The 22,933-nt window shown below is 39.3% G+C and overlaps 1 protein-coding gene across 4 annotated transcripts in view; it reads left to right on the top strand.

The window, feature by feature from the left end:
* usp34 (ubiquitin specific peptidase 34) overlaps positions 1-22,933 on the top strand; it is a 100,593-nt gene that overhangs the window by 61,273 nt on the left and 16,387 nt on the right. The window contains exons 33-63 of one of the 4 annotated variants that reach the window (XM_036557417.1): positions 118-204; positions 310-510; positions 940-1,022; positions 1,111-1,151; positions 2,836-2,960; positions 5,006-5,158; positions 6,183-6,343; positions 6,753-7,057; positions 7,295-7,458; positions 8,375-8,440; positions 8,552-8,698; positions 9,215-9,271; positions 9,695-9,772; positions 10,645-10,739; positions 11,432-11,604; positions 12,725-12,875; positions 13,351-13,429; positions 13,673-13,726; positions 14,411-14,506; positions 15,258-15,322; positions 15,504-15,579; positions 15,697-15,744; positions 16,279-16,344; positions 16,646-16,726; positions 16,857-16,942; positions 17,713-17,881; positions 19,488-19,562; positions 20,680-20,831; positions 21,640-21,793; positions 22,269-22,313; positions 22,634-22,660. In XM_036557417.1, the coding sequence (XP_036413310.1) occupies positions 118-204; positions 310-510; positions 940-1,022; positions 1,111-1,151; positions 2,836-2,960; positions 5,006-5,158; positions 6,183-6,343; positions 6,753-7,057; positions 7,295-7,458; positions 8,375-8,440; positions 8,552-8,698; positions 9,215-9,271; positions 9,695-9,772; positions 10,645-10,739; positions 11,432-11,604; positions 12,725-12,875; positions 13,351-13,429; positions 13,673-13,726; positions 14,411-14,506; positions 15,258-15,322; positions 15,504-15,579; positions 15,697-15,744; positions 16,279-16,344; positions 16,646-16,726; positions 16,857-16,942; positions 17,713-17,881; positions 19,488-19,562; positions 20,680-20,831; positions 21,640-21,793; positions 22,269-22,313; positions 22,634-22,660 (3,360 nt within the window). Of the gene's footprint in view, positions 1-117; positions 205-309; positions 511-939; positions 1,023-1,110; positions 1,152-2,835; positions 2,961-5,005; positions 5,159-6,167; positions 6,344-6,752; positions 7,058-7,294; positions 7,459-8,374; positions 8,441-8,551; positions 8,699-9,214; positions 9,272-9,694; positions 9,773-10,644; positions 10,740-11,431; positions 11,605-12,724; positions 12,876-13,350; positions 13,430-13,672; positions 13,727-14,410; positions 14,507-15,257; positions 15,323-15,503; positions 15,580-15,696; positions 15,745-16,278; positions 16,345-16,645; positions 16,727-16,856; positions 16,943-17,712; positions 17,882-19,487; positions 19,563-20,679; positions 20,832-21,639; positions 21,794-22,268; positions 22,314-22,633; positions 22,661-22,933 lie in introns of all 4 variants that reach the window. The other 3 variants (XM_036557416.1, XM_036557418.1, XM_036557419.1) reach the window with 3 other exon arrangements.

The following is a 22,933-nucleotide window of genomic DNA, read 5'->3' as shown; positions in this document are numbered from 1 at the left end:
TGCACAGCACCTTTATTTCCAACAGTGCATGTATGAGTGTGTATAATGACTGAATACAGTCTATTTACACAAGATACCACAAAAAGATTAAGTTAATGTCTTGTTCTGTCTGTGTAGTTTGTGGCCTCGGGTGGTCTTCAGCTGCTACTGGAGATTTTTAACTCTGCTATTCTGGAGCCCAAAGAGCACGAGTCCTGGACTGTGGTGAGTCATCCCTTAATCCAGTTTGTCATGATTGTTTTTCATTTTAATATTTTTGATCCTGTAAAAAGTCTGTAAAAGATTTTAACACTAAATTTCTCTCTCTAGTGGTTGTTGGACTGTCTGGCGTGTCTGCTGAAGCTGATTTGTCAGTTCGCGGTGGATCCGGCTGACCTAGATCTGGCGTATCACGACGTCTTCGCCTGGTCCGGTCTGACGGACACACAGCGGAAGAGGGCGTGGCCTGGTAAATCACGCAAAGGAGCAGGGGATCATGGGAAGGGTCTTCACATACCTCGACTTACTGAGGTACGACAGCACTTCCAGACATAGGTCGATAATGTTCAGTAAAGTCTTAGAGAAGAAGAAGAACTGTTCTAGGATCTGCTTATATTACTCATTCAACAAGATAAGACCAAAAAACTGTTCTAGGTAACAATTTTATTCATGTTTAGAAAAAATGTTTGTAAAGTTCTCTGATTGTTTTGAAACACAAACGTTTTTACTGTTTATATTTCAGTACTGCGTAGTTTAGTTGTATCTGTAATTCCTTCCGTCATGTTTGTGTATTCCATGTATTTTAAAAAAGTTCTAAATTGCACCAAAATTTTCTAAAAAATTGCAGTTGAATTGAACTGTGATGTCAGATTTTTACACCCCTGTGTATTTTATTTGTGGGCTGAGATCTGTATTTGTGGCAGTTTGTAGGTTTAAGGAATGTTTGCATGTGTTTTTCAGGTGTTCCTCAGTCTCGTACAAGGCACCAACCTCATCCAGAGGCTCATCAACGTGGCCTACACCTATGACAACCTGGCACACAGGTAAACACACATGCTTATATACAAAGAAACAGAGAAAAGACTGATTTATTGGCATTCTAATGTCATTAACTTGTCCTGTTTCTCACAGAGTATTGAAGGCGCAGTCAGATCATCGATCTCGCCATGAAGGTAAGAACGTGTGAATGACTCCCAGTAGGTTTGCACTGATACTGGCACTTAAACACTGACATTATGAACCAATTTCTGACCGCCTCTGTCAGTCAGCTCCAACAGATAACACTGTGATGCTCCCATAATGCTGAGAAATCTACTCAGTTGTGCTTAACAGGCCACATGTGTGAGACAAATGACTTGAGAAATTTAGACATGGAACAACATTTAGCACCATTTTTGCTGAGCCAGAGAAGCTGCTGCATGCTTATGTGTACACAAGTTTTTCTATATATTGTTTAGTTCTGTTTTTGATTATTGTGCACAATAAAAATATTTTTTATTTACCTCACTTGACATGATACATTGCATTTTATGGTTCTTATTAATTTAATATTTAATTATATAATTATAAACAATAATTATGTATAGTGAATAAACAAAAATAGGTTTTCTTAGGCATCTAAAATGGTTTTATATGTCATCCAACAAAAATGACACTTATTCACATTTGGTATGTTGTGAAAACACTGTTTTTACTTTGTTTGTACTGTTGTATCTTTAGTTTAATATTTACGTCCTAATTTCCAGAAAACATCATTAAGATTTGTGGTTAAATTGTTTTTATTATTCTTAATCTGGTTTTAATTGTCAAATAGACCAGCTCTCCAGTGTAAAGGTAGAGCTTGATTTTGTGTTTATCAGTGTGCCAGTATTAAAGGCCGATATTGACAACCTGCGGTTTTATCAGGATAATATGTTGATTATCACTGACTATTGCTGGCTGCACCATCGCTGGGTTTCAAACTTGATTTATAATTGAGAACTGTCAATCATATCAGTCAGTAAACCATCGTTTAGCTAAAACTGCTGGCGTATAAAGTCAAAATCTAAAATATAAATTAATTTATTTGGCTGATATTATCGAACATTGTAGTACCTTAAAATTAAAATCTGTATTGGCCACACAATGTTCATATCAGATAAGCCCAGGTAGGGGGTGTGAATGAGTAACATAAGCTGATCCTAGAACTCATCTACAAAAGTTGTGTAGTTCATGCTGATGTACTGGTTTTATTTGTTGTTTTGATTATTCGTATGGTAGTATAATGATGAATTTCAAGAGACCCTTATTAGTCCCACAACGGGGAAATTTCACCTCCGCATTTAACCCATCCATGCAGTGAAACACCACATACACACTAGTGAACTCACACACTAGGGGGCAGTGAGCACACTTGCGGTGGGCAGCCCTATCCGCAGCGCCTGGGAGCAGTTGGGGGTTAGGTGCCTTGTTCAAGGGCACTTCAGTCACGTACTGTCAGCTCAGGGGATCGAACTGGCGACCTTCCAGTCGCAAGGCTGGTTTCCTAACCTCCAGCCCATGAAGAACTCAGGAATCAAAATCGGTTTATTCAGAAATACGGTGAAATTCTTATACTGCAGAAGCATCACGTACATATCAAAATATAAATAGAAATATAAGGGGCAATAGGAGAGGGAGATATGACGGACAACAAGTAACAATTAATAAAAAGTTTTAAAATGCAGTTGATATTGCGTTTATAAATGTATTAGGATTGTTATTAGCATGTAATGATAGTGTTGTGTGATATAGAGATGCACTGTATAGAATGGTTGTTGAACTGTTGCTGCTTTGTGATCTTAAAATGATTTGTGTTTTTGTGTTTGTCTTTGTTAGTGACGCACTACTCAATGTGGTTGTTGGTGAGTTGGGCTCATTGCTGCTCCATGGTGAAGTCCAGCCTGGCCGACAGTGACCATCTTCACGACTGGCTGAAAAAGCTGACGCTGCTCATACCTGAGGTACAGTATACAGAGAGATGATACTGTCTAATGTAGACAGTAACAGTCTAGTATTGGTTATAAGCTACACTGGTTAACCTTTTTTGTTGAAATTGAAAGGGGTTTTTCGGACTATGATCAAACTTTTTAATGTATTAACGCAACACTCGCAGGCTTAAAAAGAAGATCCGCCTCGATATTTAGGTCTCGAATGCAAAATCAACATTGTACTGAGTTCTCTGTGAATACTCTTATGACCGTGCTCACAAAAATCAGATTCATCCACTCAGGGAAAGGGGTCCGAAGCACAGTTTTTTGCTTGTTGCCTGTAGTTACACATGCCTGCCAGAGAGGTCTCCAAATCCCAAAAGCTTACACTGTGCAGCTTTAATAAAATAAGAATTTTTGGTTTTCTTGGAGAGTTATGCTTGGCATGAACGTGAATTTTTTTTCCAGGTTACGTCAAACATCAATTATCAGATGTTTTGACTCTGTTTTTACATATGTATGTGCAGAGACACAAAAACACCAACAGTGGTTGATTTGTTCTTGTTTTTATCGTTTGATACAGTGTTCATCTGATGTGAATAATTCAAATCAAATCAAATCAAATCAGATTTATTGTCACATCACAAGAGTACAGGGACACAGGTGAGTGAAAAACTTGAGTGCGAGTTCCACAAATTATGCAGAGAACAGTATTTACACATAGATAAACAAAACTATAGATAGGATAGAAGAATAGATAAAACCAATTTAACTAAAATATATACATATAATCTTACACAATAACTTAAAAATAATAATATTGCACCGAGACATATAATATTGCACTGGGAATGTAGAGTGAGTGTAATCAACTATATACTATATATAGTAATGGATATTACAATGCTATGTAGATGTGCAAGTAATCACACTAGGTGTGGAGGTAGAAGATGGTACAGTAGGTGGCAGAGTATTTAGTAAAGTGCAAGGTACAGGAAGTTAAGTGGAAGCGCAGGGGGAGAGTATTGTCTTTGGATAGGTATTCAAAGTCCAGCTATGCAAGTAAAGTGCGGGAGTACAGTGGGTGCACGTACGTGTAATGGGAAGGGTTGGGCTGGGCAGAGCAGTGATTACTGGCTGTTCAATAGCCTGGTTGCATGGGGGAAGAAGCTGTCTTTGAGCCGACTGGTTCTGGCTTTTAAGCTTCTGAGCCTCCTACCACTCGGCAGCTGAGAGAACAGACAGTGACTAGGATGGGAGGGGTCCTTCATAATCCTTCTGGATTTCCTCAGGCAGCGACTGGTGTATAAATCCAATAGGTTAGGGAGCTGAACCCCGGTGATGGACTGTGCTGTCCGCACCACCCTCTGCAGAGATTTCCTCTCACGAACAGTACAGTTCCCGTACCAGGTGGTGATGCTGCCCGTCAGGATGCTTTCCACAGTGCAGGTGTAGAAGGTCTTAAGGATGCTGGGGTTCAGGCCAAACCTCCTCAGCCTTCTGAGGAAGTAGAGGCGCTGGTGGGCCTTCTTCACCACCTGTGAGGTGTGCACTGCCCATGTCAGGTCCTCGCTGATGTGAACACCGAGAAACTGCTGACCCTCTCTACCGCAGTCCCATTGATGGAAATCGATGGGTGTACTGTCTCCTGCTTCCTGAAGTCCACGATCAGCTCCTTGGTCTTACTGACGTTTAGAGAGAGGTTATTCTCCTGGCACCAGTTTTCCAGGATTTTAACCTCCTCTCTGTAGGCCGATTCATCGTTGTTGGAGATCAGGCCCACAACTGTTGTGTCGTCAGCAAACTTTATGATGACGTTGGAGCTGTGTCTAGCAGTGCAGTCATGGGTGTACAGGGAGTACAGGAGCGGGCTGAGCACACAACCCTGGGGGGCTCCGATGTTGAGGGTCAAAGAGGAGGATGTGATACTTCCCATCCTTACCACCTGCCGTCGGTCCGTCAGGAAGTTCATGTTTATAAAGTACTTTGATTTTGTTCTAAATCTCTCTCTCTTTTTTTCTCTCTCTCTCTCTCTCTCTCTCACTCTGTCTTTTTCTCTCTCTCTGTCTGTTTTATAGACTGCAGTGCGTCATGAGGCTTGTAACGGACTGTATAAGTTGTCTCTGTCGGGGCTGGAGGGAGGAGAGTCCATTAACAGATCATTTCTGCTGCTGGCTGCTTCAACGCTGCTCAAATTTCTACCGGATGCACAGGCTCTAAAACCACTCAGAGTGAGTATACGGCCCATTGTACTGTACTAGTTCAAACTGCGGTCCCACAGCAAAATAAATAAATAAAATTAAACCTTGTTTTTGGTATTTAGTATTATTTTATGATCTGTTTAAACCCAAGGCATTAATTGAGAAACTAAATATACACAAAGCCATCATTTTTTATGTTCTTAACTCTAATTTGGCCCTTAAGAAAGAGTCATTATATATTATTATAGCTACAGTGAAGGGAAACAAGTAAAGTTCTCAGAGACCTTCCTAACTTGGGGTGCTGGACAAGTCTTGAGTAATATTGACCTTTTTCTGTCTTTTTTTAGTATTTACTGTTTTTCTTATTTATTTTTTAGTTGTGTACAAAAGCAGTTAGCAATTAGCATCTACCAGAAGTGCAAATAGTAGCAATAGTGCAAAACAGACGGTGCAAATATTATGTATCTATGAGATATATAAATATATGAACAATATATACACAGTTACGACTATATCTATGAGTATGATATTTCTTCAATATACAGTGAGAGTCTGTAGGGACAATAAATAATAAATAAATATGTAGTGTGTGACATAAAAGCAGGAGTATTAGTGGCGTGGTGTGGAGTTCAGCAGGGTGATCATGGAGGGAAGGAAGCTGGACCTGAGCCGACTGGTTCTGGTCTGAATGCTTCTGTATCTCCTCCGTCCTCCTCTACAGGAAAAGCGATGAACTGTGGCATTTTCCTTCAAATTTTAGTGCACAATTTCTATTTATCCAACATACCGAAAAAAATAAGACCTGCAATATTAAATGTGCCATAACTTTTTTGCACAGGCCCAATTTAAGGTTTAACTCAGCACTTAAACTGTAGTTGTGCATTAAAATGTATAGAAGTGTGTTCTCTATAGAGGATGTGTTCACTTATTTTTATTTAGAAAATCCACTAAACACGTCATTTGACCAGGAACGCACAAACATCTGCGTATGACTTTATATATTTAAGCGCCTTGTTCTTTTTCCTTTATTTATGTGAAGCACTTGTGTGTACAGGTGGAGGACTATGAGGAGGAGGCTGTGTTGCGCTCAGGCTGTAAAGAGTATTTCTGGCTGCTGTGTAAACTCATCGATAACATCCATGTTAAAGATGCTAGTCAGACCACACTGCTGGACCTGGACGCCCTGGCCCGTCATCTGGCAGACTGCATACGCAGGTATGATACACACTCCACTATAACAGCTATACAGACTGCTGACTGGGGCCCAACGCGTGTATCAGTTTTTTTATATTAAAAGGCCAGTTTCACCAGGTTTTATTTTTCTGTAATTTCTAAATTCAGTCCTTGAGTTGTAAATAGTCTCTCAGAGTGGTTTGATGTGAAATGGTTCATTGTAGAGACTCAGATTTCTTTACAGTGGTGCTGATAGGAACCAGGGGTCACAGTCATTTTATTTACTATCTTGTACTGACTGTCTGTGATGTAGCATTTAGAGATATTAAACTCGTCAGATGTATGGTTCCCCTCACCACCACTGCTGTGAACAATTTTGTAAAATGTCTCTCCCTCCCTCTCTCTGTCTCTCTCTCTCTCTCTGTCTCTATCTCTATCTCTGTCTCTCTAGTCGTGAAATCCTGGATCAGCAGGACGGAGCTGTAGAAGATGATGGTCTGACAGGTCTGCTGCGTTTAGCCACCAGCGTGCTGAAGCACAAGCCTCCATTTAAGTTTTGCCGCGAAGGGCAGGAGTTTTTGAGGGACATCCATGATGTGCTCTTCCTACTGCCCAGCCTGAAGGACCGACAGCAGCCCAAGTGTAAAAGCCACGCTGCCCGTGCGGCGGCGTATGACCTGCTGGTGGAGATGGTGAAGGGTTCAGTGGAGAATTACAGACTGCTGCACAACTGGGTCATGGCACAACACATGCAGGGTAAGGACAGAGATGGGGAGTGTGTATGTGTCTCTCTCTCTCTCTCTCTCTCTCTCTCTCTCTCTCTCTCTCTCTCTCTCTCTCTGTGTGTGTATGTGTGTGTGTATATATATATATGTGTGTGTATGTATATATGTATAAAAATAAAATTTCTGGGTTTTATATTTTGTCAAATATATACATTAACCATGCTATTAACTATGCAGGTATTCATGCTACTGTTGTTCCTCCCCATAGCCTCTCACGCTCCATATAAATGGGACTACTGGCCACATGATGATGTAAGAGCAGAATGCCGCTTTGTGGGTTTGACCAATCTGGGGGCCACCTGTTACCTGGCTTCAACCATACAGCAGCTCTATATGATACCAGAGGCCAGACAGGCTGTGTTTACTGCTAAAGTGAGTATATACACTCATACATGTGTACACAGTAGGGTTGTTACTCAGTACTTAACTCAGTTACTAATATTGTTGACAGTAACAGACTAAAACATGCATACGTGTATTTTCACTGTCAGAGCAGAACCACTTTTGACGCGTTGCATATTTTGACGTCGTTTGAAAACACCAGCTGCCTTTTACATTGTGTGATATTAATATTTACAAAATAATACAATGGAACAGAAACTTGATTTTGTAAGTGAAAATAACACATCCTCCACAGAGAAAACGCTTCTGCACATTTTAATGCACAAATACTGTTTATTTGCTGAGTTTAACAGGGGGGAAACATGAAATGTGCAAACGAAGGAAACGATCAGATTCAAATTATCTGTACACTTGTACTTTAGTCATTGTACTCAAGTCATTTTTACTGGTATTTGGGAAAGAGAGAGAGAGAACAGGGCGTGTGTGTCTGTACTACACGGAGAGGCCCCGAGTATTCTGTTGTAACTCCTGTTAGGATGAAGCAATCTGAACCAAAAAAATGCGCTACATACCTTGACGTATGTGTAATTGAGTGTATTGCGTGCGATTGTGGAATCGATCTCCATCTTCTGCCAGACACATGAAGGGGTGCGGGGGAAGTTGCAAACGGAGGTTAAACGTCACAGGAAAAATTAACACACAACTAGATTAGAATATTTTTTTTCTACTGTTTGTGTTTAAAATGACAATATCAAGTATGTTCGCTCAATGTCAAACGTACTCTAAATGTCAGCACATGGCTAAATGTCAGCTGGCCTGGCTGAGCAAGTGATTTAATCTCAACTTAATATTTTATTTACCTTGGACAGTCATTGTGGTGACTGTATGGTGGGCTGTGTTTTCTGTTCGATTCACTCTACAAGCCTCTTTCTCTGTCTGTTTGCAGTACTCAGAGGAGATGAAGCATAAGACGACGCTGCTAGAGCTGCAGAAGATGTTCACTTATCTTATGGTGAGCTCGTCGTGTCCCATACATACTCTGCATTAGACTGTTTTTGTCATCTTTCTGTATTGCATCACAAATTCTATAACTTCTCCCTTCTTTTTCTGTGATTGTGTGTAGGAGAGTGAGAGAAAGGCGTATAACCCTCGTCCCTTCTGTAAAACCTACACCATGGATAAGCAGCCGCTCAACACCGGAGAGCAGAAGGACATGACAGAGTTCTTCACTGACCTCATCACCAAAATTGAGGAGATGTCTCCAGACCTGGTAAGACTTCCTTGATCTTTATTGATCTAAGGGTTAAAATAACTGGCCATAAATATCACTCCCGACCTGACCGCCAGACCGAGACACCAGAGATTCATATATGTTGGCGTAGATCTTTTACATGCAGAGATATAGCAAGGAAATGAAACATGGCTTCAGGAGAGTGCTAATGCCCCAAATAAGCTAGAAACCAAACTAGAGCTTGAAATATTTGTCCGTTCCCAACACAATCCAACCACTTACGTCTGGTTCTGACACATATTTCAGAAGCCCTTTCTGAAGTATGTGTTGGCTTGGGTCGCGCTTGAATTTTGAGTTCTTGCAGACTGCCTTCCACTTTCAGCACATTTTACCTGCTTTAGTTTTTCTCTGCAGAAGAAAAGAACATCAAACATTAACCTGAAACAGTCAAACGAACATGTACTGATATTCAGATCCTCCTGAAAACTGATTAGATGGGTGCTTTGTGTTCGATTATCCAGATGTGCACGGTTCATGGTAGTTTCTGTCTTGCAGAAAAACACAGTGAAGACACTGTTTGGAGGAGTCATCACCAACAATGTGGTCTCACTGGTAAGCCAGACATTAGAACACACTATGCTTAAAGGAGAATTCCACCAGTTTTTTAAATTTTCTCTGGTTTCTAAAACATAATCAGAGTCATTCAGAATAGTTTAATGTGAAGTGGTTCATTAAAACCTGCAGATTTCTGTGCAATTTCCACTTAGATTTCTACAGTGTTGATGATGGGAACCAATGGTTGCAAATACAGACATTTTATTTACTATCCAAAATCACCAGTGCACCTACACCAGCCTTTTGTGTTTTATATGTAATGTTAATGGTAGTGAAGTAGTGGTGAATCTGAAAATACTTTTAATTCTCGGCGTTCTACCTCTCTGCCATGAATAGATTTTAAAATAAGTTGTAACTCTTAGTCATACACAATATCTCATGCAGGAGTCTGGTTACTATGTGAACTCTCTTGCTGTGTAGGACTGTGATCATGTGAGCCAGACAGCGGAGGAGTTCTACACTGTGAGGTGTCAGGTGGCTGACATGAAGAACATCTATGTGAGTGACTCGCACACTTCATTCATTACACACATTCAAACACGCACAGGCACAAATACCATCTTTCACAACACTCTTCTGCACTACACTGTTTGCTCAATTAACTCATTGTGAATGTATAAATTAGGGACTGTACAGCTTAATTTTCACTATTAAAAGGCCTGTTAAAAAGTGTTTTATTAGTAGTTTGCTAATAGAGGCGTGTTCTAGTGGCACAAGCTGCCATTTTAGGTTTGAGAGATGCACTGCAGAAGGTTTGGGTGTTTTTTTTTGGTAGTTCAGTAAGCCCTCTGCACACAGAACTACACACAGATTGTCTGATGTAAAGTGCATGCTAAAATCACCACAGCTCCCAGAATCTCACCTCTTGAAGAGAATTTAAACTTGATCTGATTTGTTCGCTGTCCAGTGAGAAGCGACTGATTGTTTATCTGGCTAAATGCTTGTAATAGGCGGTTGCATGGTCTCACCAATAAACCTTTGCAGTGAAATATAGGCTTAGTCCCAGAACCAGAAAACATTTCTGCAACCCCTTTTTAAGACGTTAGTCCTGAATTTTCTTGGAAGCTAAGCAGAGGTAGCAGGTAAACATGATATCCTTGTGTGTTTTGCCAGCTGGTGCTCCACTTTATTTAATGCATGTTTGCGTTTGTTACCCGGATTTTGGACTGAACATTCTGTAACTGGTCATTTTATCCCTGTCAGAAACGGCAGTTCCTTAAACTTGCCTGGTCTGACTTAGGAGCCTGTTGCAGCACCATCTAGTGGATTTATTAGCCAACTAGTTTGCTATGCAGCCCCTAGTATAAATGAAGGAATATTTATTTTTAAAGGATTTACAGAAAAGCTGATATTATTGTGTGTGTGTGTAGGAGTCTCTGGATGAAGTGACTATTAAAGACACTCTGGAGGGAGACAACATGTACACCTGCTCTCAGTGTGGGAAGAAAGTGCGCGCTGAGAAACGGTAAGAGCACTTCATCCACACTACATGATCGAACATTTTGCTTCACGTGATGTTTACAAACAACTGTGCAAAAGTCTGAGGCGTGTAAGTGAAGGGTTTAAAACTGCACATCTTGGCAGTCAGTGTGTTTTTGATTGGGGGGGAAAAAAAAACAATGCATTATTAAAATAAATACAAATAAATATTAATGCAATAAAACGTAACAAGAATTTCTTGTTTTCAAAAAAGTAGTTGAGACATTGAGCTGGTTAGAAGAGAACAAGTTTGGTTCCTGACATCTTGCTGCACTCAAGCCATCATGTGAATTTGTTAAGTTCTAACAGCAGCGACTGATTTATTTGAATGAACGATTGATTAGCCAAGCCAGGTATTAGATGATGATAATAACAAGTAACACTGGGCTTTCGTGTTCGTGTTTATTCTAATATTAGGGTTTTTTTGTGCGGATAAACACTTACTGTCAAGTTAAATAGCTTATTAAATACAGTTTTCTCAGATGATTAAAACTTGCACAGTACTGTATGTTTGGATCTTTTTAGATGTACATTTTAACTTTTCATCAGTACTATTTTTTATTAACAGCTCATGGTGGTTTATATTTATCTGTGCTCTAAGACCTCATTCAGGTTATTCTAGTCCATTACAATATAGTCCATAATTAAAGTGTGTATGAATGTTTTAATCATTGGCAGGGCGTGTTTTAAGAAGCTTCCGCGGATCCTGAGCTTCAACACCATGCGATACACCTTCAACATGGTGACGATGATGAAGGAGAAGGTGAACACGCACTTCTCCTTCCCTCTGCGTCTCGACATGACACCCTACACTGAGGACTTCCTCATGGCCAAGGGAGACCGGAAGGAGGGTAAAGCCTCATAACCTCACATTCAGCAGACACCTGGACATTAAAAGAAAGATAAAAGAGTTTCTTCAAGAAGTAACAAATTTTCACAATTTTTGAGTTAATCAGACTTTTTTTCTCTTTATTAATTGCCAGCCATTACTTGTTACACTCTCTCCGCAACACCCTCATAATCAAATATTTCTAAATTTTTTTTACCCTAATATACTTGCATAAGTGACTATTCTAGTACAGCTGGAGGAGGTTCGTGTTGTGCACTTGTAAATGACATAATAAACTTTATGCTCACTTAAACCATTTATAGTTTACTGCATTGTTCTGTAATGATTTACAAGTGAAAATCGTTTTGAAATCAGATGAATCTTTTTGAATCACCCTGTACAATCATCCAGATGAAGTATCAGAATAAATTAGAGCATACATGTAATGTAAATGAGGCTGTGGCCCCACCATTTTAACACTAATGTCCAAAACCTCAGGTCAACTAGATCAGCCAGATCAGGAGAGGAAATAACAGGAGGTGGGACGTCTTAAAATGGAATGATTTCTCCCCCAGGTTATCCTATATAATAACATTTTTGTTTATGCTAAAGTAGGCTGGTAAATTTCAGCTGTAACATTTATGAACATTTTTACAGAGTTGATTTCATGGAATTAGATGGTTATCTTTTATACAGCCTGTATCAGAGATGAAGGTCTAGAGTCCTGCAGAGATCTACCTAGAGATCAAGAGTGATCTAGCTAATAGTAGAATAATTACAATGTTTTGTATTGTATATTTCATGTATGCCTTTCAGAAACTCACTTGTAGAACTTTGTGTCCGCACTTGTAATATTCCACCCTTTTCCCAGGGAATAACTCACCTGATCTGCTGATTCCAAAAATCCTTTTAGAGCACATGACTGGGATATCAAGTGGGGCATGAAGGAGAAATCTGGACTCAAACTTGTGTTGTTCTAACCAGATCATACAATATTAACTTTTACCAATTCTCAGTTGTCACAACTGAAAGCATTAGAAACTCAGTCTTTAATAATATAAATATTATAGGACTGAGGCAGGGCAACCCAGAACTCTGTGTTTTTGGTTTCTGTTCATTAGCTCTGTGTTGTGTTCTGTCAGGTTTCCGTGATAGCGGTGAGGGTAAAGCAGCGGAGAGTTACGAATATGACCTGATTGGAGTGACGGTGCACACAGGCACAGCGGACGGTGGCCATTACTACAGCTTCATCAGAGACATCATCAACCCCCACGCATACCGCAACAACAAATGGTGAGGAAGAGGATGGGGTAGGGAGGAAATCATGGAAAAATCGATTCAATTTTATTTTAATTTTGATAACTAACTTTGATATACTATGTAAATAAGTACCAGAATGCACTATTCACTGCCCAGTTCATACAGTCCTTATATGGAAACTAAGCTGCAAAAACAGCCTGTGTCTAGATGCCACAAAGACAGGGCAGAGTAATCTTTTCTTCAACAATACAGTAAAGAATGTTAAAAACATGCTTTTTTTTATTATTGGGTAAATAAAACACTTTTTATGCATTCTTTAAAAAAAAAAATCTATAAATTTCATCTGACATTACAAGACTGAATTTAGCTTAGAAAGAGTTTCACTTTTGCCCCAAACCTACCTAAGTCAGCTGTGTTTTGGTAATGTATGGTGCTGTTCACTGCCAAAAAACAAACAAATCAAAATTTTTTTTTTCACAGTGATTTAACTTTCCATTTCCTGCCGCAGGTATCTGTTCAACGATGCAGAGGTGAAGCCTTTTGATTCTGCCCAACTTGCATCAGAATGTTTTGGAGGAGAAATGACGGTACAGTATTACTTTCTGCTTCTCCTCAACACTAAATAGCTAAATGTTTTTAATGACACATTGCGTTGATTTAGCTCTGTTCAAGCAAAGAAACACCAAACTGTGCAATGCTTTGACTCTCCGAAAACTAGGAATGATACTCTTCGAGATTTTGTTGATATCATGGTCCTTGATGTATTGATTTTGAAAGATTAACTGCATGATGTAATGTTTTTTCTTTTCATTTTACTTTACTCATTGTAGACAAAAACTTATGACTCAGTCACTGACAAGTTTATGGACTTCTCCTTTGAAAAGGTAAGTCTCTGCTGATTCAGACCTATTTCCCTACATTTTTTGCTTTGTGTTTTATTAGTTTATATGGGTACGCAATGGGCAGAGTTGCATTACACAATAAATTAACCAGATTATACAGTTTGAATTGTAATAGCCCACAGATAAAAAACAATTCCTGCATATTTTTTCGGCCATTTTTTTTTTCCTCCCCCCCATATCATAGATGGATCTCCCAGACCGTTAATATCCAGTGCTGTTTGGTTGGGGGATTCAGCTGAAGCCTTTTGGATATTACTGATTTATTTTCTTGCTAAAAAGAACATTCTTCAGATCATACTTTTCATTTCTTGTCATTTCACCTTGTTCTGATCCTGGGTATAATGTTGCAAATATAGATGTGTTGTATCTCTGAATTTTCTCCACAAGGAGGCGCTGAAGTAGCTTTTGCTGCTCCACATTTAGCAGCCTAAATATATTCTCCACAAGGGGCACTATTAGCACTTGTGATCAATTTTTTTTTTGTTTCCTGTTAATCAAGCAGCATTTTATCACAACGTTACAGAACTGCAGGAAATAAAATATGAATATTCTCCACAAGGGGGATATTATCGCTTTTGGTGCTTTGAATCAGTGACACTGTATATTCGTTTTAACGTTACATCATTAATAACTCCTGCACTCTCTCTCGCTCTCTCTCTCTCTCAGACCCACAGTGCCTATATGTTATTCTATAAGAGGGTGGAGCCGGAGGAGGAGAATGGGAAGGACTTCAGTTTTGATGTTTCTCCTGACCTGCTGGAGGTACACACACCTGTCTGTCTGAACCTTGTATCTCCATTTTTTTGTAATTTTTCAGTTTTTCCAGATTGATAGATACTTTACTGATCCCAAAGGAAATTTGGAAACTTAATAAAAATATAGAAACTCCAGTTACCCATTGCATTGATGAACGGACCAATAGAAAAGGACGGAATTACTTAAGGAAAAAAATTATGAGCAATTGCAAAGATGCTGGTCCTGTAAAGTTACCATCTTAGAGGTACAGCGGCGACAGTGATGATATGGTTATCAGCAGTACTTCTAGGACATGGCTTTGTTGTGGAACTGTGGACAACTGCGAGCAGCATAAAGACAGATTTAGGCCAAACTGTAAACAAGAAACTGCACAGTAACAAGTAGCTGATGGGATATCAGTCCTTTATGATGACGTCCTACTTTATTCATTTATTTTCACCAGTTTTTTTTATTTTTACTTTCATTCCTTTTGGTAAACACTGAATTAAAGAAAGACATCGTACAGATTTTCACAGCCTTTACTGGATGTTGCACTGCTGTTTTGCTGGTGTATTTTGTCTGATGCATATTGTTTATAATGATATAATGAAAGTACTTTCAAGTGTCTTGATGTTATCATATTTTCCATGTTGCCAATTCTTAATTGAATCTTGCTGGTCTCTTACAATGTACCCAGCGTTTCTTAGAAAAACGATATTTGTGGCCTCATTCATTCTCTCACCTTCTTTCTGTTTTCTCCTTTCTCTCGCTCTTACAGTGGATCTGGCATGACAATATGCAGTTTCTCCAGGACAAGAACATTTTTGAGCATACCTACTTTGGGTGAGTTGTGCACTCAAGTGTTTTCTGTAAGCACAACAGCACAACACAGGCTGTGTATCCTTAGAAGACAACTTAATACAGTTGCTGCTGTGGCTGAACTCTGGGCATCTCCAGTAAGGTTCTCTCCCTGTCTCGCGCTCTCTCTATCCCTCTCTCTCTCTTTGTCTCTCTCTCTCTGTAGTTTTATGTGGCAGCTGTGTAGCAGTATCCCCAGCACTTTACCTGACCCCAAAGCCATTTCGCTTATGACTGCCAAGGTAATAATTATACCCATATTATCATATCAACTCTCAAAATTCATTTACATTAAGCTGCTTTTAATGATGCCTTTTTTTTAAGAATACAAGCAGCCTTCACTTTATTCTCTGTTACAGCTTAGCACATCGTTCGTCCTGGAAACCTTCATTCACTCGAAAGAGAAGGTGAGATTTTGTGACCATGATTATATATAATTTACCTGTTTTGTGTAGTAAATAACACTGCAAACAAGTTTGTGGTGCTAAATTTAAAGACCCCATACCATAAAAAAATTGCTTCACTTTTTCTTCACTTTTTATATGAGTTTCATGTAAGAAATACTGAAGTTTCAAAATTCGTTGCATTCATTCTCAAGTTGATAACGTCCATATATATTCTGTTGTAACTCCCGTTACGATGAAGCAGTCTGAACCAAAAAAATACGCTACATACCTTGACCTATGTGTAATCGATTGCACTTGATGTGAAGTGGCGTAAGAGAATTTAAAATGTATTGCCTAATCAGATTTCTTAGCACCTCTCTGTCACAGGCCTGGGGGGGTTTTGCTGGCTTTTCTCTGTTAGCGTTTCATTCATTGTTAGTAGTTTTGGGTTTGCTGACCTTCTAATCCACTCGAACAGGTGTACTCTCAAATCTAAATTAAGGATTTTGGCAGTGCAGGACATTTCACTTTTTAATGTTTTGGTTTTGTTTACAGCCCACGATGCTACAGTGGATTGAGCTCCTCACCAAACAGTTTAATAACAGCCAAGCAGCGTGCGAGGTAAAAGAAAAAAGGATAAACAGAGACATGTTTTCTTATTGTATTGTTATTTATTTATTTATTATTTATTTATTTAAAAAAATATTTATTTAAATATTTTTAAAGGATTTTCCAGTATAAAGAGATGTGGGGGAAAAAATGTGGAAAAGTACTTTAAGTTTTTTGCAGTGTTTTTTTTTCCTCTTATGTTTAATGGCTCATTGCCACACTGGTAAAAAGTTTGGGCACCAAAATTTGGCCAAATTACATGTTTTTGTTGACATGAACGTATTTTTTCGTGTTTGTTCTGTGTGTTCTGTAGTGGTTTTTGGACAGGATGGCAGATGATAACTGGTGGCCAATGCAGATTTTGATCAAGTGCCCCAACCAGATTGTTCGACAGGTAAAAGGACTCTGCGGTCTCTGAGCAAATGACGATATTGATTATTCATCATCTGACCTAAACCGAACCTCATTGCTTTTTTCTTTAAGCACCGACTCACTCTCTGACGTCTCTGTTGTCTGCTTTGCAGATGTTCCAGAGGTTGTGTATTCACGTGATTCAGAGACTGAGGCCAGTTCATGCTCACCTCTACCTGCAGCCTGGGATGGAGGACGGGTAAGAGAGAGTGTCTGTGGTACAGCTGCGTTTGTGCAAGATTCTGGGATGGACGGTGGCGATTGTAGGATTTTATAAATGCGCTGGCCGTAGCGAATTTAGGGGGTCTAAGAAGTCTAAGAATCCCAAAAATTTGTGGAAAAAAATGCATTTCTTTTTTTAATGAAAAAATAATTATAAAACTGACGTTGGATGAAAAGGTAAGACGACAGAAGTGTATTTTATCAAGCCAAGTTGATATAATTGTCCAAACAAAACCATCTCCAAAGTGGAAACTTTACAGGAGAAGGCAACAATGTTCTTTATCTGTAATGTAAGTTGATATTTTGATTTTGGAGCTTTTCTGTTGGTCCGTTCATCATAAAACCTTTACACAGTGAATCTAAAGTGTAGCTGCTGTGTTGATGCTGTTGATACAGAAAAATAAAAACAGGGAAAAATGCAGATACATGGTTTAGATATAACAAAAGCTGGCATATTCACAGCATGACTTGCGTCACCTCCTATCTGTAAGCTGGAAAATGGAGTGTTTGTGAAGAATCAGAAATCTGATACCAAACTTGATCAACTTTCATCATTTTGTGGATTTTCTTCCCTTAAATCTATAGGAGTAGAGTGCAAAATTAACTTGAGCTTGATTTTTTTTCAGTGCTCTTCTGTGACGCTTCCAGTGTGCCATAGTTTTTAAATCTTTAAATCTAGCATGTATGTAGCAGTTTGAAAGGTGAAAAGTATCTGCTGTAAATGCTGCTGCTCTGCTCTAACTCTAGATCCGACGACATGGACGCCCCGGTGGAGGACATCGGCAGCCGCTCGTGTGTGACGCGCTTCGTTAAAACTCTTCTGTCCATCATGGAACACGGAGTGAAACCGCACAGTAAACACCTGACCGAATACTTCGCCTTCCTCTACGAGTTCGCCAAGATGGGAGAAGAGGAGGTGCTTCTGTTTGATTCTGTTTGTTTGATTGATCTGTGAACGTGTTTTTTTTTTATTTTGACCTTGAACATAATGGGGTGGTGTTTGAAGAGCATAATGGCAGTAACGTGCAGCTATTAATTTTAACCCTGCATAATGATTTCACTAAAATATATTCCTTAAAGAAATTGTTTGATGCAGAAAATCAGATTTTCCACTCACCCCAGATGTCGTTGATTAGCCAAGACAAGTTTTGCTTCTTTAGTTTTAAGCTGGAGTTACAAGGCTAACATTGCTAACAAACTCTAGATGTGATAGTCACAAATATTTTCTGTAAATACATCACCCAAACCTCCAGGTCTTCGTTAAGGTCACACAGACACAGTATGGTTAAGGAGGACACAGTATGACTTAGTGTGAACTATAAATTAAACAGAATTGTTCTGCATGGCTAAACGCTGCGGACCACCACCTCAGACAGCAACTGTTGTGCACGCTCATCACGCAGGTATACGGATGCTATAGATTAGATTTATGATTTCTGTTGTGTTTTCAAAACATATCTTCAGTTAGAACATTAAAAATAATTATTTATTTATACATAGAACAGAAAGTGTGAACGCAGTGTCCCTATGCTTTTGGGGCGTGCATGCGCATGATGGGCAGTGTAACTGTACACTGGAGTTAGAATTCGGCACAACAGCTGCGTTTAACTGGGTGCGGTTTGAGAGAAGTACAACCCCATTTCCAAAAAAGTTGGGATGCTATGCAGAATGTAAATAAAAACAGAATGCAGTGATATGCAAATCATGGAAACCATATTTTTAAAGAAAAATACTACAGAGACAACATATCAAATGTTGAAATTGAGAAATTTTATTGTTTTTTTTTTGTTGTTTTTTTTATAAATATATGCCCTTTTGAATCTGATGATGTTGGCATCAAATTCAAAATGGGCAACAATACCAAGAACAATAACATTTCTTGGTTTCAGCATTTGCTATAAATTGCACATCATTGCATTTTGTTTTTATTTACATTTTGCGCAGCATCCCAACTTTTTTGGAAATGGGGTTGTATATGCGGAAAAGATTCGGGTGACTTGACTTCTAGTGTTTAACAACATTAGCCTGTAGCTGCAGTGCTGAACTGAAAAAGCAAAATACATGTCTTGTCTGATCTACATCTGCAGACACTGACAGTTAAAATGGGGTTTGGGCAAAAGGTCAAATTTATGTAGTTTGGCCCTTTATGTACATGTATATGCATATTTAAGTAGTAGTAGCATAAAGCTGTAACTCGGCTCTTACTTGTGTCCTTTATTGTAGATACAGTATGTCATACTCTGCCACAGTTTATTTGAGATTACTTAAATTGATGGATATGTTTCCATGTTAGCTCCATTAGCATCTTGCATTTTTGGCTGTTGCTTTAATGTAGTCAGTCAAGTCACAGGGCCTTACTTGAGATCTGTCTGGCAATATGAGGATGTTGTGTGCGGTTGGAAACAAGTGGTTGGTGTGTGTGTGTGTGTGTGTGTGTGTGTGTGTGTGTGTGTGTGTCTGTGTGTGTGTGTATTTTTTCTTTGATGTTTATATGATTTCTTACGGTTTGCTTTACTTTACAGAGCCAGTTTCTGCTGTCACTCCAGGCCATCTCCATCATGGTGCACTTCTACATGGGCACTAAGGGCCCTGAGAATGTGAGTGTTGCTGCGTGTCCTGCTGAGTCTGTGTACAATAGCTGAAAACAGTAGTAGCAGCCAGCTTGAAGCCTGAACTTTGTCTTTGCTTTCGTCAGTTTTCATGGATATCAGTTTGTTATACACAGTCAGAAACCACATAATCAAGTCTCCATTACTTCTCTGCTTTGTGACTGGATGAACCTCTGTCTGTCCCTACCGTCTGCATGATGTTGCGCCAATGGCCGGTATTTGTGTTTTCAAATGAATGCATTTGCTTTAAACCAGGCTCACCTGGAAATGAGATTTTTGCCTCAGTGGGATTTGTTAGAATAAGATAAATAAAATGCGCCTCAGCTGAAGCTGGCTGCAGTGCTCTAATCTGCGATGGAGGCCTGGGACCTGCCTCAGGAAGCACATTTCTTATTCAGTTTTAGAGACAATGAAACAATGACAAACGAAGCCGAGGTCGTTTTAACTCGTGTTAGGATGGGAGTTAAGAACTCGCTCTGTTAGTCCAGGTTTGGATGCTCAGGCTGTGATCTCACACGTGAAAGTGTGACGTCTCTTGAGTGGAGCTGCTACTTTTCAGGAACAAGACATCATTCTATGTAAATATGAAGAGAGTAAAACAAATCTAACACGAAAAGCTACACTGTTAGTGTTATCACTGTCTTAACGGTGGTGCTTTTCATGATTGCTTTATATTTTTTGCATTTATGTATTCTGATCTCTTGTTTCACATAATTGGTGCTTCACTGCAAATGTCATTAGTTAGTCTGTCAGCTTTTTTTATTTTATGTGTAGTATAGACAAGTTAATAGTTGATGGCTTGTCCTGAACTGTCCAGAGATGGTTCATCTCCACCAGAAGGTTGACCGTGGTTGGTCCACAAGATGTTTATGATCTGTAATCCCAAATTTAACCTGCCCTTCAGCAGATTAGGTGTGCACCCATTTTCGTGATGTATCCTAGTAAAACGTGATTCACTGTTGAGGCAGAAAATCCAGGGTTAAATCAAACAGAGCCTGAAGTTCACCTTCTAAGCAGCGACTACTGCTTCCTGAAACAGCCCCTGCTCTCATTGCGGGTGTACGAAAGAGAAGCGGCACTAACTTCTCCCCCTTTTGTCTCTCAGACTCAGGTGGAGGTTCTGTCGGAGGAGGAGGGAGAGGAGGAGGATGAAGAGGAGGATATTCTTTCTCTGGCGGAGGAAAAGTACCGGCCGGCTGCGCTGGAGAAAATGATCGCTCTCATCGCCCTGCTGGTGGAACAGAGTCGCTCTGAGAGGTCTGTACACAAACAGGGGAAAACAGAGCTGGCAGAGTTAAGCAGCTTCAAAGCAGAGATTTATGGATAAATCAGTGAGCGGCAAACTAACAAAAGCAACAGGGAAGTGGAGCTCGGGTTCCGCTCAAGAGTCTCCACTATAACAGGAATTCACAAGCTGTATGAGCAAGATCGAGAGGCTGCAATCACGGAGGAGTTGGAACCCTTGACTGCATGTCTGATATACTGTAATGCATATCTGATGTACTGTTGTACAAATTATGTTGTGGATTTAAAGTTTATACGTCCTCTACAGGAAACAGACTTAAATATGAGCATTTTCAGCAAGTTTTAGCACACAGTGTCTAACAATTTATATTTATTTACTGAGTTTTAAATATTAAAAAATAAAATATAAAATGTGCCATAAATTTTGCTCAGGCCACATTTAGTTTTTCTTTTTTTTAATGATTTTTTTTTTTCTTAACTGGAAACGCTGTGGTTCACTTTGCGGTGATCACCTGATTTTCATGTTCAAATAATGTTATTTAATGCAAAGTAATGTTGCTGAATCACTGTATGTAATAAATACATTCTGATGAGGTTCTTTTTTTCCTCTCACATAGTTATAAAAAAATATTTTTTAGTGAATACATTTGATCTCAAATGCAGTAAATCACTGTTAACTATTGATTTGATGGTCCTACGATAATACAGTTCATTATTATTATTATTATTATTATTATTATTATTATTTAATGCTAGTACTCTGTTTTCAGATGTCTGATTAGTTTACTCTCTCTCCTACTCTCACTCTCTCCCTCTGTAGACATCTGACACTCTCTCAGAGTGACATGGCGGCTCTGACCGGAGGGAAAGGTTTCCCCTTCTTGTTCCAGCACATCAGAGACGGAATCAACGTCCGACAGACCTGTAACCTCATCTTCAGCCTCTGCAGATACAATAACAGACTCGCCGAACATGTACGTCTCGCACTCATACCAAACAACAAACATCTGGCAGAACTTTGGGGCAAATTTCACACAACAGGATTTGTTAATTTGCAAGATAATTTAATTCAAAGGTGAAGTGTCCTGTCCTGTAGGCGAATACGTCATGAGGGTCTTGGCCGGGTTGTCAGATTTGCTTTTAATATTTCAAGGATTAGTGTGTGAAAATATGTCCAAAGGGTTGAAAGTCAGCATTTTAACTATATGTCGGGAAGCAGGGTTGCCAGATTGTTTGAACACTTTCCAGTGAAATAGTTATCCAAACAGCTTAAATTCATAAGACAAAACACACACACAAACACACACACACACACACACACACACACACACACACACACACACACACACACACACACACACGAGCATCTGTCACACCTGCAAATATAACACATTTGTCACACACTAATCTCCATGGCTGGATGACTGTGTTTTCTCCTTTTTGCTCCAGATTGTCTCCATGCTCTTCACGTCCATAGCCAAGCTCACACCTGAGGTAAAAGTTCACCTTTATTAAATGTATTAAAACACATCACCTGTCTGGGACGTTTGCCATATTGAATAATGTCATTCCCCTTAGTTGTGTAGATTTGAAGAGTTTTTAATTGTGTGTGATGCGGCAGCAAAAAAAAATCCAAAGGAGAGGAAATGAATTCCAGAAAATAGGAGATTCCCCCTACCACAAACAGGGCACAGTCATTTCAGTCATTATTTGAAGAATCCATATAGTATTTTATTTCTGTGAGCCAGTCAGATCTAAGATAACGTCTACCCAAAGATCTGAAACCGGCTCTTATTTATCTTGGTTTTCGTCAGATGCTGCAGCAGCAGACTGATTTGGAAGTAAGCTCTTATTCTTGTTTCTTGCGTCCACTTATGCTATTTGTGTGGTTTCATGTACCAAAAACAGTCCTAAATGATGTTTATATTTATATTCAGATATTTTTATAACCTCTCTTTAGCCTTTAACACTAATGTGTAAATCACCTCTGTTCTGATTGGCTGCCCTGTATTGCACCTCAAACAAAAAGCAGTGCAGGCTGAAACACTCCTCTCATAACATCAGCGTGAATGCGGTCAAACTGCTGTAGGCTGAATAGGCGAATACGTGTAAAT

Source organism: Colossoma macropomum, unplaced genomic scaffold, assembly GCF_904425465.1.
Source record: "Colossoma macropomum unplaced genomic scaffold, Colossoma_macropomum, whole genome shotgun sequence".
Taxonomy (NCBI): domain Eukaryota; kingdom Metazoa; phylum Chordata; class Actinopteri; order Characiformes; family Serrasalmidae; genus Colossoma; species Colossoma macropomum.
This window is presented reverse-complemented; position numbering and strand designations above follow the sequence as displayed.